Here is a 20,254-nt window from a genome sequence, read left to right as displayed (position 1 = left end):
AAGGGGAAGAGGAAGGGAAAGATTCTGTGTGCTTTCACATACTTGTACACACATACAAATAAATGCTTCTACACACAATGGAATAGTATTCAGCCATAAAAGAAATGAAGTACTGATACGTGCTGAAGTGTGGATGGACCATAGTAAGTGAACGAAGCTAGAAACAAAAGGCCACATAGTGTACAATTCCATCTATAGGAAATGTCCAGAGTAGATAAAAGCAGATTGATGATTGCAAGGAGCTGAGGGAGAGGAGAATGGGGAGCAGCTGCTTCATGGGTTTGGCATTTTATTTTGGGGTGATGAACATGAAAGAAAGAGGTGATTGCGCAACATTGTGAATGAACTACACACCCCTGAATTATTCACCTTAAAATGGTAAATTTTATGTATATAAAATTTATAAATATATATAAAGAAATATATATATAAAATATATAAAAAATAAAGAAATTAATAACTCCCAGCTAATAAATGACTTGACTCTGCCTGATTTGATTCATAACTGAAAAATGAATATAAATGGATTGTGATTTACTAGATTTGTTAATTTATTTTAAATGACATAGGGAAGCTAGATAAGAAACAAAAATAGCTGTAACTTTATGCTGGAAATTCTTACTCTCTCGCTTTAAAACCTAGGCCCAAAACTTGATGTTTTAAATGTACAGAATTAGGGGTTTTAGTTTTATTCTTAGCCCTGTGACATTTGTGAAAATTAAGTGGATCTTTTTTTTCCTCTGTATAAATTAGTGCTCCTTTAAAAATTCACTTCACTCACCTCACAAAAGCTACAACGAATAAGAGACTGAATAAAAGGTAGATATTCTCTCCATGTGAAACCCTCTAGGTGTGAAGGGCAAGTGAGATACATACCTTTCTCCTCTCCATTCAGTCTGTGTGCCACCTGTGGTGGTAAATTGACTCAAGTGTACTTGTGGATCCATAATTTATAAACAGAAAACACATCACTTTGTCTTTTACCCCTAAAAGTACATTGAATGACAATAGGGTGATGTGCTGTTTCCTTATAGTAGATGCCCAGGAGCATCTTCATCTGCTTTTGGGGCAGCTGGCACAGCACGTGCGAGGGGTTTGGGTTTTCCGAGTCACAGGTGGTTTCCGTATCCTGGGGATGCATACAGAAATCCTCTTCCTGAAGGTCGGTGGGTTCGTATAAAGTGGTGATACAGTTAAGGGAGGGGCATGGGGAAGAGGGTCACCTGAGAGAAGGAGTCTGACTAGTCTCCCCCGTCTTTCTTCCCTGCCCTTATTGATCTCCTTGTCTTTTGCTGTGGTAGAATGAGTGAGAACTGATGAGTTAGGGTGATCTGGGTTCAAATTCTGGACCCATGATTCACTTGAGTCCAGAAGAGATTGAGAAACAAATACTCACTTTCTGTGTATGTAAAACAGAGTTCCCACCTACTTTGGAGTACTGTTGTGTGGATTAAATAGCATTTGCCAAAAAAAAAAAAAAAAAAAAAAAAATTCTAGGGTAGGGTGCTTGATGCACAATAGGTGTGAAATTAATGTTTCCTCCACTTTAGGGCTTTTGACCTGTTTTGTCTGCTTAGAATTCTTTTCTGTCAGATATCCCACTGAATTAACTCTCACCTTCTTTAGTTTTGTTTTGCTTTGTGTTTTTCCCTAAGTCTCAACTTTTCAGTGAGGCCTTCCCTAAGTGTCACACTTAATATTGAAACGTGTGTGTCCTCCTCCCCATTTCCAATCCTCCTTAACCGTGTTTTCCTGTAGCACTTATCATCTTTAGTTTATTATACATTTACATATTTAATGTTTTATTGTTTATTGCCTGACTCTCTCCAGCCCAGGATAAGCCCTCCTCGGGCAAGAATGTTCGCTTTTGTTCGTTCACTGTTCTCAAGTGCCTAGCACAGTCCTGGCACAGGGGAGCAGGCACTCTGCAAATACTTGTATAGTGAGGGAGCCCCACCTGAAAGACCCACTGAGGTAGAATCTCCGAGATGGGCTTTAACAAAAGCTCCGTAGGTGATCCTGACAGTGCTACCACCTAAGAACCACTAGTTTAGAGTGATGTATTAGGAAGCCTAATTCATGCAGCAAATGTTTATTGATCAGCTGAGATGAAGACTTAAGATGGAACGCTGGTATGCGAACATTTCACAGATTAATGTGAAATGCCACTCAATTTGTTACTTTTCTATTGCCCAGAGAATCAGACCTTTTGATGATATTTGGGAGGGTGTGAGCAAAATGCTAAATATGAAACTTTCTTTGTCATCAACAGTATATACATCTTATTGAATGATTTTGAATGATTTAAATTCAATTATGATAAAGTCTTGTTTCCACATGTACTTCTTGATTAGATAGTATCAACCTGTTAAACTTTAAGATGTAAAGTGGCAGGTTTTGCTTATAATTAGTTTTTTTAATTAAAAAAATTGAAATATTAACCCATGAAATACATTTTTATAGTAACCTGTATTTTGCAGTGGAGTTTTAAAAATGTGAGGTCTTTCATTTTATTGATAACTACAAATAAATAAAAAAGCATTTATTTTTTGTTTAAAAAAATTGAGTGTTACATTGAGTCTGAGATTGAAAAATGAGGAAGAGGGAGTATTGTATAAGTTGGGGAAAGAGTTTCAAGAAGGAAGTAGTGCTTATCAATTTGAAATGTCATAGAAGGTCATATTCAGATTGCAATTAAAAAGTATCTGATGGATTTGACCATGAGGAGCACCTGTTTAACACTAGGTGAGGCGCTGAAGTCCTACTGTAGTGGGCTAATAAAGAAGTTGAGGATAAAGAAGTAAAGGTGTGATATGTGAGTTCTGCTTCAGAAGCGTTTTGAAAGAGCAGAAGCACCTGAGGATATTTATTTTTGGCCGGTCAGCAGCTAGAGGGAGGATGACTAACCGGTGAAGCAAGGCACCTGGAGAGGGCAGAAGTAGAGATCGGCACAGATGAGCAGGAGGTTGACAGATAGGAGAATAATTGTGTCTGTTGATGACTTTATCAGGTGGTAAGTATGGAGGGACCATACCCCTTTCTTCACTCTGAAACAGGAGAGTCAGTCATTTGCTGGGAATGAGGAGCAGCAGGGCCATGGTAGAAAGCTTAGGAAGAACCTGATTGTGTTAGTCTGTTTTGTGTTGCTGTAAAGGAGCACTTGAAACTGGGTAGCTGATAAAGATTTATTTGGCTCACAGTTCTGCAGGATGTACAAGCATGACACTGCCATCTGCTTGGCTTCTGGTGAGGCCGCAGGAAGCATTTACTCATGGTGCAAGGTGAAGGGAGATCAGGATTGAAGAGAAGGTGCCAGGTTCCTTTAAACAACCAGCTCTCTCGTGAACTAACAGAATGAGAACTCACTCATTACTGTAGAGTCTGTCTGCTCCTACGATCCAGTACCTCCCATGAGGCCCCACCTCCAACACTGGGGATCACATTTCAGCATGATATTTGGAGGGGACAGATATCCAAACCATATCACTGTTAGGAATAACGCTCAAAATCCTAAGGAAACTGAACACTCAAACAAGAATTCTTAGTAAAGCAATTTTACTTCTGCACAGAGGGGTGCCTCCTTGGCCAGTCGCCATGAGAGCACACCTGTACAAAGGGGCACGAGAGCCTTTATTCCTGACCCAAGTCCTGTCCCTGTACGCTTTCCCCATTGGCTGGGGTTGGATCGTACAATCTAATCCCGGTTGGCTAAACATTTGTTTTTTTAGATAAGGTGGGCACGTAAGAGAAAGCGGAGAGGAAAGGGAAAGGGGTGTCTAATGAGCTAGAAAGTTAGTCCTCTTTCCAAATAAGGAAAGGAATGTGAGCTGGTACTGATAACGCCTGGTACTGTGGCGTGCCTGGCCATCTAACAAAGGCAAAAAGGAAAAAAAGAAAAAGGGAAAAAGTTGGGGGGCACTATGAATTAAAGAATAAAAGATTGATCGGCTTATTTGAAGAGAAACCTCATCATATCCCACATCACTGATGATGGGGGTTAAGAACAGGAGATGAGAGACTCATAATCCAGGGATCCTGGTCCTTGTTTGCTAACCGGAAGTATGTGAAAGCTTTGTGGAGTGTTAAAGTGATTTAAGGTGGTTTTATTGTTTTAATTCCTCATCACCGTGCAAAGACACTTTATGATCTATAGATATGGCTTTTTTTTTTTACACTAGTTATATTCAGTGACTAGTTATATTCAGCATCCGAGTGTATGCCCTCATCACCTTATTTTATTTAGACAAAGGTTCTGTCTTCCCGGTTGGATTAAGGAGCTAGTCACAAATGTTAGATATTTGGGGAAACACTTGTCTTGCTACCACAATTAGAAAAGATGCATTACTCTGAAGATGTAATTTTTTAAAATAATGCTCCATTTCAGAAGGTGAAGTTGAGGAATGCTTCACAGGGCAAATGATATTTGCGGTTTGTCTTGAAATTCATGTATGAGTTTGCCATGCAACTTAGAGGGTATTCTAGGGAGTGAGTAGACTGTGCAGAGGGGCAAGAAGGGATCCTGAAAATCCCATTTCATGTTTGGGCTATGAGGGAGTTAGGTAAGTCTAAGCGTATGTCGAAATGGGTCTTAGAGAAGAGCCTGGAAAATTATCTTGGGATAGGCGTGTGGGACCTGGAATGGTGAGATTTTGGATTTGATTTCAATTTTAGCATAGGAGGGAATGATAGCAATCAGGATAGCCTCCTCCCATGACTGGAGAAGCTTGCTGGAGACCGCTTGCTGGCTGGTCGCTGCCGAGCTGGATGCGGACCTGAGATGGCACTTGTCTGCGGGCTTCCCAGGAAATGTGGTGTCTGTGGAGCCAAATGCATTCACAGAAATTCTGTATCTGATTTCAGCTGTATTTTTCGTATGTATCATATAGTCTGTTTTTAAAATTTGTCATTGATTTACTAAACCAAGGAGGTTTCCTGGTAACTTTTGGCTTTTAAATAGGAATACACTTCTGTTGGTTGCCACAAGATGGCATTGGCCTCAAAGTTTCTCTGTTAGATGTTTTTGGGTATTTATTTTTTTTTCCTGCTTTTAAAAAAGATTTTCTTATATTTATTTTTACTTTCTTCCAATATTAACTTTAATAGAACTTTAATATCCATTTTATCTCTAATATTAGTGAAGTTCTTTTTTCCTTTGCCAGTTTATTCTTCTAAAATCTTTTAAAAAGTTAGATGTTTCTTGTAAAAAATAAAAATGTTTCAGAAATGTGTAACTGAGAAGGTGAAAGCCCCTTATAATCCCTCTTTCCTATGGGATTGTTACATGTTATGCTGGATTTTTTTTGTACCTCTGTATAAATATGCATTTGGTGGGGGGAGAGCATGTTTTACATTTATTGTCCATGCTTTTCTTCATTTTTTTTTGTTATTTTAGATGTTCTTCCATATTAGTACCTATTAAAGCTATCTTATTTTTTTTAATGACAAGGTAGTGTTTTAAATATTAATAGTACAATATTGTTTAATAGTTTTCTGTTGTTTATTACTATAATTTATTTAATCTTTACCCATTAAAGAGATGTCAGGCCAATGGCTTTCTAAATTTTTTTTCCTCTGAAATAAACATTTTAAATTAATTCTTTTTTTATACTGCTTTCACAGTAATTTTTTCACCTGAGTTGTTGCATTGCTGTTATTAGCATATGTTGTCAAAGTTGTTAAATGCAATTGTGAAATAAATACTTATATTTAAAAGAGGAATGAACTACAATTTTTTCTTTGTAAAATATGTGAAGTACTGTGTCTTCAGTATATGTTTATCTTTTAGGTGCTACTTGTTAGACTTACTGACATTTTCATAGAGTAAGGAGTTTTAGAGTTTATCTAGTTTAACTTCTAGGCCCATATGTATATCATTTGTCTCCCAACTACATATGTTTAATAAAGTTCTTAATATAATGCTTTTTTGATTAAAACATTAAAGAGTTTGCATTCTTTTTGATGACTTTCATGTTCATTGCTTTTTCAGATCACTTGTGATGGTGACTCTCCTTTCTTCCAGGTTGTTTTTGAGCACGTTCACTCTCGCAGTGTCAGCTGGGGCTGTTTTGCTTTTACCCTTCTCAATAATCAGCAATGAAATCCTGCTTTCTTTTCCTCAAAACTACTATATTCAGTGGCTAAATGGCTCCCTGATTCATGGTTAGTATATATTACTTAATATAATCACAATTAATATTTTAATTTTTTACTGCAGCATATTTTTAGATTTTTCTTTTCTTAGTTGTCTTCATAATTTGTGGCTTCCTCCAGTAAACGATTTGGGTCTTAAATGTCAGAAAACCAGATTTTACTTATCATTTCTATGTTTAATTAGTTGTGAAAGACTTTTCTCTTAGTCAAGAAGCAGGGTTTATACTTATGATTTTGATAAGTACATTTTCATTTCAGTATTTAGCAAGAGTATTTTGGTTTATCTGACTATGTCAGAAGAACTCAACCTCCATTTAAGAACTAGAAAACTGGCCGGGCGTGGTGGCTCATGTCTGTAATCCCAGCACTTTGAGAGGTCGAGGTGGGTGGATCACCTGAGGTCAGGAGTTGGAGGCCAGCCTGGCCAACATGGAGAAACCCTGTCTCTACTAAAAATATAAAAATTAGCCAGGCGTGGTAGCACGCATTTATAATCCCAGCTCTTGGGAGGCTGAGGCAGGAGAATCACTTGAACCTGGGAGGTGGAGATTGCAGTGAGCCGGGATCACACCATTGCCCTCCAGCCTGGGCAAGAAGAGTGAAACTCCGTCTCAAAAGAACTAAAAAACAGCAGCTATAGTTTCTATTTTATTTATTTGCTACTAGTTTCTTTAGTCATTTCAAAATATAGAAGGGGAAAAAGTGTCGTACAAATAGGTATCATGGTGTATTGCTTTGTAGTCTTTGGGCAAGCTGCTGTCCTCTTACCGCGGTTTCCTGTTGTCTTAGTTGGGATGATAAATAAATCCCAGCTTGCTGGCTTGTTTTTGGAATAGGAATGATGTACGTAAAGTAACTGCCTTTTAGTAGGCACTTAATAGGTGGTAGCTATTATGATAGTTATTTAGGCTGTGAGCTGTTTTCTTCTTTCTGAAGAATCTTACTGTTTTTACAAATCAATTTAGTGTATGTAAACTGAACTCTTGTCTCATAGAACATGCTGGTGTAATTCTTTTTTGAGGAGTTCTAATTTATTTTTATTTTTTGATGTTTTAATTTTAATTTTTGTGAGTACATAGTTGGTGTATATATTTATGGGCTATATGAGATATTTTGATACAGGCATGCAATGCAAAATAATCACATCAGGGTAAACAGGGTGTCCATCACTTCAAGCATTTGTTCTTTGTTAAGATTTTGTAGTTATGTTTTACAATTATAGCTCTTAGGAATTTGGATATCTTTCTTGCTCATCATGCCCATACCCTCTCTCATTTTATTAGTGTTGATTTGTGTTACTAGTAAGTATATTACTAATTATTATTTTGTTAATGTTATTAGTTGTTGGTGTTATCAGTGTTAATAGTTATTTTAATTTGTTATGTATTTCAATTTCTTCATCTCATTTTAAGGTAAAAGTTTTTTGAAAAATTTTTTTCTTAGTAAGAACCTTATGAGTTAATGGTAAAATGTCCTCCTTTGACAATATTTAAGCTAAGTTGCCATTTGACTTAAAAAATATATATCAGAGATAGCTTGTTTTCATTAAATTTGTATTATAGGTCAGTGAATTTGGAATTTCTGAGTTAACATAAAGAAGTGTCAGGATCTCAGATCCAAGGAAAGAAATGGAATAAGTTGCCTGTGTGGTAGCGTTACAGCTAAGTATGCTTTCGTTTTTATCCAAGGAAAGAAATGGAATAACTTGCCTGTGTGGTAGTGTTACAGCTAAGTATGCCTTCGTTTTTATAGTAGGCATTTTGCATTTGGAAAACATCACTTTTTTTTTTTTGAGACAGGGTTTCTCACTCTGTCGCCCAGCCTAGAGTGCAGTGACACGATCATGGCTGTCTGCAGGCTCCACCTCCTGGGCTCAGGTGATCCTCCCACCTCAGCCTCCCAGGTAGCTGGAACTGCAGGTGTGTGACACCACGCCAAGCTAATTTTTGGTATTTTTTTTGTAGAGACAGGGTTTTGCCATGTTGCCCAGGCTGGTTTTGAACTCTTGGGTTCAAGTAATCTCCCACCTTGGCCTCCCAAGGTGCCGGGACTAGAGATGTTGCCAAGATGTTACTTTTTATGTGTGACACGTGATTACTGGAGTTGCTGTAGAAGGCTGTGGTGCATTAGACTAATAATGTATATTCTTTTTTCATTGCTATTATGTTCATGGTGCTGTAATCCAGTGGAAGAAAAAGCAAGTTTAAATTTAAGAGATTATTAGTTTTACATGTAAGATAAATATACTTATTTGTCTTATTTCCTGTCTCTTGTTGTTTGAGAAAGTATAGAAGATAGTTTTTGTAGGTGATGCTACCTTAGCAGTCCCGTAAGCTTTTGCTGAGACTGTGGCCCTATATATTAAGAACAACAGCAACACCAACCGCTCCCTTATTTTTTTCTGCTCGTAAAGTAGTGTGTGCTCACTATACAGAATATAGAAAATACTAAAACGTAGAAACAAGGAAAACTCCACATTTTTTTCAGTGTGTGTGTGTATGTGTGTGTGTGTGTGTGTGTGTGTGTGTATTTTTGTTGTTTTTTGTTTTTTGGTTTTTTTTTTTTTTGAGACGGAATCTCTCTCTGTCGCCCAGGCTGGGGTGCAGTGGCGCGATCTTGGCTCGCTGCAAGCTCTGCCTCCCAGGTTCACGCCATTCTCCTGCCTCAGCCTCCTGAGTAGCTGGGGCTTCAGGTGCCTGCCACCACGCCCAGCTAATTTTTTTGTATTTTTAGTAGAGACTGGGTTTCACCGTGTTAGCCAGGATGGTCTTGATCTCCTCACCTTATGATCCGCCCACCTCAGCCTCCCAAAGTGCTGGGATTACAGGTGTGAGCCACTGCGCCCAGCCGCATGTGTATATTATATATAGCATATGCAATTTACACCTTGAAAACCTTTAATGGTATATGGTGTTTTCCATACCTTTTATGTTCTTTGAAACTATTTTTAGTGGTATAACCTGAGCCATGTATTTAGCCATATATTAAGCTAGTGGTTTTCAAAGACTATTTCATCATTTTAAAGGGTGAAACCATTTATCCCTCCAGTGACTTGCTACCTGCATTTTTTTCAGATTTGCAATAGAAAACAGCTGAGTTGTTCCTCAGGTACCAAACCCACCCTGTCCTCTTTGTGGAACATTTCACTTAACCAGTAAACTGTTGTTGAGCATCTAGAGGATTTTTAAATTTTAATTATTATTTGGGTTTCTGACAATTTCTTTACATGGAAATTAGAATGAAAATTATTAGGCTAATGAGTATTAATTACTAAACTGTTTTCTAGAATTACTTGTTTATATTCTCTTGATAGACCATGAAGGTGCCTCTTGTTTTTAGCCATTAACTGAATAACTGTGAATATTAGTATCTTTAAAATCTTTTCCATTTTCATGGATAAAAGGTAGTTTCTCATTATTGTAATGTTAATTTAAAAATTTTTAGTGAGATAGGACACTTTAATTTTAATTTATAAAATATAGGAAAATATCTAATACATATATCATTTTATTTTTATTTATTTATTTTTATTGTTATAATTTTTTGAGATGAAGTGTTGCTCTGTTGCCCAGGCTGGAGTGCAGTGGCACAATCTCGGCTCACTGCAACCTCTACCTCCAGGGTTCAAGTGATTCTCCTGCCTCAGCTTCCTGAGTAGCAGGGGCTACAGGTGTGTGCCACCACGCCCAGATAATTTTTATATTTTTAGCAGACACAGGGTTTCACCATGTTGGCCAGGCTGGCCTCAAACTCCTGACCTCAAGTGATCCACCCTCTTTGGCCTCCCAAATGCTGGGATTACAGGCATGAGCCACTGTGCCCAGTCCATGTATCATTTTATTTGATTAATGTCCTTTGCCCTTTTTTGTGGTTGTTGCTTTTTCATATTGAATTTATTATCTCTTTATGTGTGAACACATCAGCTTTTCATTTCAATTTTTATACATGTTTTTCCTGATTGTTATTTTGCTTTTTAATGTTAATTGCTTTTTTCCAGAATTTGAATATTTTTTATAATATTTGGTTTTTCTTTTTCTCTTTGGTGTCTCTAATTGTTTTTGTGTTTAGAAGATTGTTTTGCACCCTGAGATATGACAGCTAGTTGTCCCAATACCATTAATTGAATATTCTTTTCTGTACTGATTTTTTATGCTTCATTTTCAGTAAGCTAAATATTATATTAGCGTTTGTTTCTGGGCTCAGGTATGCAGGTTTTGGAGTCAGACAGACCTGGGCTTGAATTTCAAATCTGTGTGAAATCCTTAGCAACGTTGAGCAAATTGTTTACGCTTTCAGAGTCTCAGTCTTTTATCTATAAAATGACCATATCAAGGTCTAGTTTATAGAATTATTATATGTAGTAAGTGGAATATATGTATAGTATAAAGTACCTAGTCTATTGCCTGGTGGCCAAGAGTAAGCAGGAAATAAATGCTGAGTTTTACTTTCTGTTTTTTCCCTCTGGTTCATCTGTCTATTCCTATGCCAGTGCCATATTGTTTTAAAGACTATAGTTTTGTAATACTTTGCTCCTACTAGGTTTTAAAAAGTTCATATATTTTATGAAGGTTTTCGTAAGCAAAGGCATATATTTTGTGTGATACGGGACATTACAATGCTATGGAAATTTGTCTTTTAATTGTTTTGTCTGTGTTAGGGAAATGTATGTGTCTATACATGTTCGTGTGTGTTTAAATAAATAAATATTTGGTGGGGAGATATGGAAAACAAAAGTCACAGCTAGCAGATTGGGTTCTTAGCAGTGGCTATAGCCAGGCCAGCCTTGGTGAGTAGAAGTCCATGGTGCTGGGTCCATGTATGATCTCTGTCCCTACCATCATGGTGACTTTGTTTATGAGCCCATTGGGCGATGACAGGGGTGGCTGGGGAAGGAGGCTGACTAGTATCCACAGAGCCAGTCTACCTATCCACTTAATTATTAAAATCCTCCTCTGCTGAGGTCACCCTTTGGTGAGCATTCACATGGGACACAAATACTTTCACATTTTTTTTCCCATTCAAAGAGGTCTGTTCATGTACCTCATCCCAATTTGCGTATTGCCAGTTTTCCAATTGTGTTTCTTCAAGACTGACCATCTGGCCAAACCATTGGCAATGGTCCATTAATATGTAATAATCACACATTTGGCTATTTCTCTTGCCAAGCAAAGTAAACCGCCAGATGTACGGCCCATAGTTCTGCCCATCGGAGAATTTCCCTTCACCGCTGTCCTTTTAGGGATGTTCCAGAAAGGGGCAGTAGTGCTGCAGTTGTCCACTAACGTGGGGGCCTGCATATCATGCAGAACCACCTGTAAACCAGGCCCAGGTCTTCCTCCGTCAGCTGATTTTAGGGAACTCCCCAGGAGACTATAAGTGCAGGCTGGGAAAGAGAAGGCAGCATAGCGGGAGTGGGGACCATCGGCATTGGCGGCACTTCTTTATGTAACTTGTGCCTTTAGGGCCTACTTAGGCCCAGACAAGTACCACTTCCATTTGATGACGGAATGCTGCTGTGCACACCCGACTTTCTGGCTTGGTGGGTCAGAAAACATTCAGTTCATGATGGGCAACTCAGGTCCCATGGTAACTTGGTGGTCCATGTTTAAGCATTCAATCCCTACTAAAGCCCCATAGTGGGCCAAGAGCTGTTTCTCAAAGGCAGTCGTTATCCACAAGGATGGCAGGGCATTGCCCCAACATCCTAAGGGCCTATGCTGCGGTTCACCTTGAGAGGAACCTGCCAAAGGCTCCACACAGCATGCGTCTCTGCCTCTGCCCTTTCAGGCACCCTTGGATCTGCTGGGTCATGTGGCCCAGGAGGCAGAGCAGCCTGCACAGAGCCTGGAGCTGCCGCAGAGCCTTCTCTTGTTCTGGGCTCTACTCAAAACCAGCAGCTTTTCAGGCCGCTCAGTAAACCAGCTGGAGCAACACACGCAAATGAGAAATGTGTTGTCTTCGAAGTCCAGAGAGGCCTGCTAGATGTTATGCCTCTTTTTTGATGCAGGAGGCGCCAGATTCAACAATTTATCCTTCACCTTAGAAAGGATATCTCCATATGCCCTACAACGCTGGATCCCTAGAAATTTCACTGAGATAGAAGGCCCCTAAATTTTTGTCAGATTTATTTCCCACTTTTTGACACACAAATGTCTTACCAATAAGTTTAGAGTGGTTGTTACTTCTCACTCACTAGTTACAATCAGCAAAATATTATCAACGTAATGGGCCAGTGTAATATTAATATCCTATGGAAGGGAAAGGTGATCAAGATTCCTGTGAACTAAATTATAATACAGGGCTGCAGAATTTATATACCCTTGACGTAGGGCAGTGAAGGCGTATTGCTGGCCTTGTCAGCTGAAAGCAAACTGCTTCTAGTGGTCTTTACTAACAGGGACAGAGAGAAAAGCATTTGCCAGATGAGTAGCTGCATACTAGATAGGTGACATGTTAATTTGTTCAGGCAATGAAGCCACATCTGGTACAGCAGCTGTAATTGGACTCACCACCTAGTTAAGCTTAACGATAATCTTCTGTTATTCTGGAAGCTCTGTCTGTCTTCTGCACAGACCAGATAAGAGTCGAATGGGGGTGTAGTGGGAATCCCCACCCCTGTATCTTTCAAGTCCTTGACGGTGGCAGTAATCTCTGAAATCCCTCTAAGAATGGAGTATTGGTTTTGGTTTACTGTTTTCCCAGGTAGATGCAGTTCTAGTAGCTTCCGCTTGGTCTTTCCCACCGTAATAGCCCTCACTCCACAGGTCAGGAAATCAGTGTGGGGATTCTGCTAGCCATTCCATTCCTTTAATTGCCCTCTGGAAGAGAGGAGACAACCCCAGGATGGGTTCAGGGACCTGCTGTGAGTTGGGCCTCTGCTACAATTCCATTGATTACCTGACCTCCATAAGCCCCTACTCTGACTGGAGAGCCACAGTGAAGGTCTCCTGGGATCAGTGTCAGTTCAGAGCCAATGTCTAGAAGTTCACGAACGGTCTGGTTATTTCCTTTTCCCCAGAGCACAGTTATATCACTTATATTCATTTGTCAATCTGTCATTTACAGTTTTGTGACATTTATGGGATTCTGTGAGTACTCAGAAAATGTTCAGATTCCTTTAATCTTCCATGGAGCGTCTGTTCTAGTACTTTCATGTTGAAAGTGTTCAATAAATATTTATTGATTGAAGGAATAAAAGTCATTATAATTATGTCATTAGGAATATTTTGGCAAAAGTGAATTTGAGAGGAAATTTAATGGCTTATTTTATAAAATTGTCAGTATGGATGTTTTTGATTCTGCCTTTAATGTGTAAATCACATGTGGATTAGAGGCTAAATGTGTTGATAATGCTTTTTTTGTATGTGCAAATATATTTCGTTTGGCTTAAATACAGTGTTTGGATTTTGGATACAGGTTTGAGGTGTTATGTGTTAACCATATTACCTTGGAATGCTACTTTACTTTTCTGGGCAAGAATTTTGTGACATAAATAAAATAATAACCTTAGTAAACTGTGTCATGTAAACAAGATGTATCTCTGCCTGCAGTGAGAAAACAGCTTGAAAAATGTGATATAGAAAAATGACATTGGAGCACTGGAGTTAGGAGAACTGATGATGATCCTCTGGCCACTGGGTTTTGGCTGGTGGGTTGTCATCACTTGTCAACTTGATGCTGTGAGATGTGTTCTATCATTCACACAGTGTGGGTCCACGACATGCCAGCAACTGTAGTTTGTTGTAGGATGGGGCAGAGATGACAAATTAAAATAGTAGTGTAAGTTCTTTTTGTTGTTATAATTAAAATAGGAAAATGGGTTAAAAAATGGACCGAAAAAATAAAGTATCCACTTCTATACATTTTCTATATCTTGTGTACTGTTAAAAAATTAATAGGAAAATATGAAACTCTTCCTTTCCATAAGTTGAAAAACAATGATACAGCTGCTTTGTGGGTTTTCCTTTTGGGGTGATAAAAATGTTTCGGAGTTAGGTAAAGGTGGTGGTTGCACACCATTGGAAACGAACAGTTCCGTGCAAATGCCGCTGAATTGTTCACTTTACAATGGCTAATTTTAAGTAATGTGAATTTAATATCAAAATAAGAGCCAAATAATGATAAAAATTTGGAAGATAGGAAAATGATGGAATTAGATTGTACCCTTAAATAAAACCAGGAAATAATTCTTCAGTTTTTGAGTGATTTTTCCCCAGTGGGGCCCAATTTTGGCTAATCTCTCCACTCACTTATGACCAGAGATAGAGACAAAACAAACATTTGTGACATGAATGCCCAGTTTGAGATTGTCTGTTAAAATATAACCACAATGAATCCGACAAGTCGCTGCAAGGACTGTGTGCTTTGTTTTGATTTGTCATCAGGAATAGACGATACACTGTTTGGACATCATGAAGGAACAATGCAAAATCCATCCTTTTAAGTTCTACAGAAGATCCAAAAAACCACACTTTTAGAGTATAAGCAATGAAACTTACGAAAATATTATGTTTACTTATGAATAGATGCTAAGTCAAAAGTAAGTCCCTAATAAATTCTAATGTGCTGTTGTTCGCTAAATGTTACTCGTCGTTTGTGCACAGTAGTTCAGTCATTTATCGTAATGTGTGTCAAGATAGTTGCTGGATATTGAGGTATTGTTTATAACATTACAAACAGAAGAATCCTGGTGTTTGGGATAGGAAATTAATCATATCTTGCCAGATCCAAACAGTGGAGTGCTTTTTTGGCCATTATAGATGATAATGTAGGTATTTGTTGATATACAAAGATACCAGAAAAAAGCCCATATTTACGATCCAGTGCCTATTTTGTAAAAAGAAAAAAGAGTACATGTGTAGGTAGCTGCACTGAAAAATATCTGGAAGGTTAAATACAAAGAGTTTAACTCTTTTTGTAGGATTTTGTGATATGCATTGTTTTTGGTATTTACTTTGCATTTGGTGTTTGCATTTATACAATGGACATATTATTTGTTTTTTAAGAAAAAAGTTATATTAAGATAAAAAGTCCCACAACTCATTGGTAATTGTTATTTATTTTTCTTCTAAGTAAATAAGCAGAGGCTATTCTAATTCTGAAGTTCTCTCTCTCTGTCTCTGTCTCTCTGTCTCTGTCTCTCTCTCTCTCTCTCTCTCTCTCTCTCTTTCTGTCTCTTTTCACCCCAAATCAACAGTGGCTAATAATTCTGAAGTCCTCACACTACTTGAAAACAGACTGTAGTCTCTTTTCTAAGGCTTATGCTTTGTTGGTAGAATTTAAAAGAATTGTATAAATTACTTTTTGATAATTGGATTAGATCTTTAATTCTACTGAAATATTGGTTGAACTTTTGTCATTCTGGAAATTATTGAGTATGGCTGAACTCTGATTCATTTTTTAATTTAAATTCATGAAGGCTTTTGTCTATGTGAGGAAAAATGATAAATTATTTCCTCCATAGTCTCGTATATTGAAGTTTGAAATATTTTGTAACTCCAGCAGATGGAGCTAGAAGTTAATGCATCCTATGGTGATCTGGAAATTCAGTCTTGTTTTATTTTAAACCACGATTAAATAACTTTAAATTCAAATACCGTTTCTCGGGATGGGCATTGGATATCTTTCAAATAGGTTGCCGTTATACTGTTGCTGAATTTTTTAGGGTTTTACTACTATATGGAAGTATATAATTTTACCTTTCTAAAGCAGAGAGATTTGATTAATATTTATTTTACAAATTAATATGAAATAATGTATAATGAAATATATGTGTTGGCCCTAACAGTAATTTTTAAGAATGAGTTATCAAAATTATAGAATATTATCAAGGAATACGTATGTGTGTATGTTGATGTATATTTATAAAACGTTGGAAATTTACTAAGCTTTGCAAAATCACCAAGAATATAATTACTACTTACCAATATATCTTAGATATATTATTATATCTATGTATTAGATGTTCTTCTCATAGTATTTTTACTTTCTTATATATTGCAAATTTTATTAGATTAGCATAAGTTGAGTCTGAAATTTTCACATTTATTTATTCTGGCTAATAAACTTAATATTTTGCATTTAATTACCTAGGTTGAAAAAAGCTGGTTGATCAGTACATGAAAAAGGCATCTAATTTCTTGACAAACTAAATTAACTGGTATTTGGAACCCTTCTTGATTCAGGGTACCGAATTGTTTTCTTCAGGTGTCTAACAGACATTGCTGCTTGTTTGATCTGCTGATAAAGATTTCTTCACCCCGTCTCCCATCTCTACTAAAAATACAAACGTTAGCCTGGTGTGATGGTGTGCGTCTATAATCCCAGATACTCGGGAGGCTGAGGCACAAGAATCATTTGAACCTGGGAGGCAGAGGCTGCAGTGAGCCAAGATTGCACCACTGCACTCCAGCCTGGGCAACAGAGTGAGGCTCTGTCTCCAAAAAGAGAAAAGAAAAAAGGAAGAAAGAAAAAAAAGATTTTTTTCATTTAGCTTTGGATAAACTATCTTTGTTTTAAGTAAGTGTATTGGTTAGTCAGAATAGATACTTTTTAGTGATTTGTGAGCGTTGCCTAAGGCAAAGTTTTATTTTTTTAACTTTGACATCTAGAGAATAATTTGAATTTTACTGTATAAAAGGGACATGTATGATTATAAAGATAAATTCTGGAAGCATATATGTTAATGGATCAATAATAATAAATGCTCCAGAATTTATCTTTACTCATACATGTCCCTTTTATACAGTAAAATTCAAATTCTTCTCTGGATGTCAAAAGTTAGAAATAGGTTTTAAACTTTTTTTCTTCTGAATATAAAAACATAGTGGACGCTTAGCATTCAAGAATTTATATTCATGGTTACAACAATTTGAGAGCAATGTTTGGGGCTCCCCAACACATGGTAATTTGTAATATTGCTGAGGCTAAAATCTAAACTGTGCACTCAGAGAAACTAGTAAATAAAGTGAGCCACGTGGCTAGTGAGTGAGCCTAGCTCAGCCTCCCCATCTCAGTTTAGCTTTATTATTTTCTGCCCTTTTTATCCATTTTATGGGGGAAATTATATGATACAGGGAGCTGGAGAATTTTGAGTTTCATAAAGGTGTTTAAATATATGCTTTGTGAATTTTAGAGGACTTTATATGCTTCTTATAGAAAACTTAGAATATCCAGACAAAAAAATCACACACAGTTGTGCTACATTGATGTTGTTAATTAGTTGTGGTATTTATTTGCAATTGATTTTCTATGCCTGGTTTTTGTCATTGTCATTTTAAAATATTTTCAGTATCACCTATGTATATAGGTTTTGCTGGTTAAATTTTTTTTTTGGTGCAATTAATGAGAATAATTCTTTAAGGAAAGGGTTGAGAGCTAACTGTAGTTATAACTCGCATCATTCTGTTGTCTTTATATAGTCTAAATGCTGTTGTCTGTCAGAACTTTTCAGGTTTTTTGTATTTTTTTTTTTTTTTTGAGACAGAGTTTCACTCTTATTGCCTAGGCTGGAGTACAATGGCATGATCTTGGCTCACCACAACCTCCTCTTCCCAGGTTCAAGCGATTCTTCCGCCTCAGCCTCCCGAGTAGCTGGGATTACAGGCATGTGCCACCATGCCCGGCTAATTTTGTATTTTTAGTAGAGACGGGGTTTTTCCATGTTGGTCAGGGTGGTCTCGAGCTCCCAACCTCAGGTGATCTGCCTGCCTTGGCCTCCTAAAGTGATGGGATTACAGGTGTGAGCCACCGCGCTTGGCCTTGTACCATTTTTATGATGTTGAGACAGGGCAGGGAAGAGGCACTGACATTTGTTTAACATATTGGGTCTTAATTTATCTTCTGTTCTTCATAAGAGCCCTGTGAATTATAGCCTATTGTATACCTGAGGAAACTGAGTGACAGAGTTGCAATCCCTCTTCAAGGTCACATATTTGTGATAGGTGCAAATCCAGGCTGTTAGACGTAAAGTGCTACGCACTTAGCTATCTGCCATTGAGAACTGGTGAAGTTTTAAAAGTCACAAATTGTGTGAATACCTTGATTTTGTTAGAGTACATTATAGTACACTAAATAGATATAATATATTCAATATTTTACTGAAATTAGATTTTTAAAAACCTTTCTGTAGTTGAAAGATGTCTTGGTGTTTTAAGAAGCCTTGATTGTACATGTACACACCCACATGTAAACAACTGAGGAAACAAATGCAGACTTGTTTTGTTCCGTTTTACAAAACTGATTGCAGGCTCAGTTAAGCATTTTGTTTTATGTTGTTAGATAGAATTAATGGAATATCATATTCATTATTTCCCTTAGTAAAATCTTACTAAACTAATACATTCTTTTTGGCAGATAATATTAAGAAAACTCAAAACATTGTTCCTTTTTCACCCAGAATATTAAGTATGAGACATTATTCAGTCATATGTAGAAAGAAAAAGAGATCTGGGATTTAATCCCAGGGCTACCATTTGTAAGTTGTGGAATTTGTGAGGAATTTATTGAGTCTCTTTTAAGAAAAAGTTGTTTATGGGTGCGTTGGCTAAGGGGATCTTAGGTTCTCTTCTGCTCTGTACCTTATTCTTGGTGCACTAAAATAAGAGCAAGGTTTTATTTATTTTGAGCAGATTTTAATTTTAGATTCTTACAATTGTATCTGTTCTGCTTAAGTATTGAAATAAATATATATTTTAGTTCATTAGAGGAAAGAGGTTATTTCAGTCTAAAACAATTCTTTGTCTGGAAAAGATAAAAAAAACTAGGACTTTTTTCCTTCAAGTGATGGTGTTTTTTTCTGAATGTGAATTCAAAGTAGCAGGTATTGAACAGTGTAAAGGAACTTAACCAAAGTGAGGCTTTGCAATTATTTCATTATTATTTTAAAATTTTATAATACAACATCATTTGAGTAGACTTTATTTTCTAAATGTATCAAAGAACATAATAGAAAGAATGTGGAAAAGTAGAAAAAGAATAAGCTTGATGATATCTGTGACGCATCCTGGAGGCCCATTGTAGAAATGTATACTGGAATAGTTCGGTTTTAGGAGTTTGGGGCAAGAGAATGAAGAGAACGTGTATTTCACAATAGGGAGCAGTATTCCAGCTAGTAAGAGAAGACTAAGACATAGGAGTTGAGGCTTACTCTTTTAGTAATAAACAGACTTTGTTTTGTTGTTGAGTTGTACGTTGAGAGAATTAAACAAGGGGCAAGGATATCAATAAGTATTTGGGGAGGCCAACTTGAAATAGAGTAGGTAACTACAGTTTTAAAACGTTTTTTCTGTGATCAACAAATCCATTAGGATAGATAGGTAGTAAAGAACAAGCACTCTTTGCTGATGTTTTATGTCCAGAGCTTTTTCTGTATTATTGAGGACTAAGGCTTAGACGTGGAGTACAAAAAATTAGGCCAGGCGTGGTGAGCCTGTAATCCCAACATTTTGGGAGGCCGAGGTGGGAGGATTGCTTGAAGCCAGATCAAGTCCAGCCTGCACAACAAAAGGAGACCCTGTATCTACAAACAACAAAAAGCCAATATTCAAGCGTTGGTAGAGAAACACTTTAAAAGCTAAATAGTCTGGCTAAGGTGGAGTAAGGGGGACTGGATATATACCCTCCCACCTGAAATGACTAGGTTTTTGAGAAACTATAGGCAAAGAAGGACAATAATCCCCAGAGATGGGGGCAAACAAGGTGCTGCCTTGAGAGAATTTCCACACTGCAGTACAGAGAGGGGGAACCCAGGTGGAGCTGAGCAGTTGAGAACCCAGGAGTTTTGAGAGACCAAGAAGGGGCTGGAGTGTACCAGGCAGAGTACTGGAAAGGAGATTGCTGCACAGAGAAGCATTTTGTTTTACACTGATGGGTAGAATTAATGGGATATCATTTTCTCAGTTCGAACGTTTCCCGTAGTAAAACCTTGCTGAACTGGTGTTCTGTTTTTGGCAAATGAAGGCCCTCTGTGTAGAGTCTCACAGGCTGAAATCAAGATGTTCGCAGGGTTGCCTTCCTCATTGGAGGCCCCGGGGAAGAATTTGCTTTCAGACTGTTGGCTGAATTTGGTTCTTTGTAGTTTTAGGACTGAGGCCCTCATTTCCTT

At 37.4% G+C, this 20,254-nt stretch overlaps 1 protein-coding gene across 5 annotated transcripts in view; it reads left to right on the top strand.

The window, feature by feature from the left end:
* LMBR1 (limb development membrane protein 1) overlaps positions 1-20,254 on the top strand; it is a 207,751-nt gene that overhangs the window by 61,905 nt on the left and 125,592 nt on the right. For 4 of the 5 annotated variants that reach the window (XM_032753208.2, XM_032753207.2, XM_032753216.2 and 1 more), the window contains exon 4: positions 6,020-6,159. The exons of the other annotated variant lie outside the window; for it this stretch is intronic. In XM_032753208.2, the coding sequence (XP_032609099.1) occupies positions 6,020-6,159 (140 nt within the window). The remainder of the gene's footprint in view (positions 1-6,019; positions 6,160-20,254) is intronic. 5 annotated transcript variants of the gene reach the window in all.

This window comes from Hylobates moloch, unplaced genomic scaffold, assembly GCF_009828535.3.
Source record: "Hylobates moloch isolate HMO894 unplaced genomic scaffold, HMol_V3 SCAFFOLD_1, whole genome shotgun sequence".
Classification (NCBI taxonomy): domain Eukaryota; kingdom Metazoa; phylum Chordata; class Mammalia; order Primates; family Hylobatidae; genus Hylobates; species Hylobates moloch.
The sequence above is the reverse complement of the archived record's forward strand: the minus strand, read 5'-3'. Positions and strand labels throughout refer to the sequence as shown.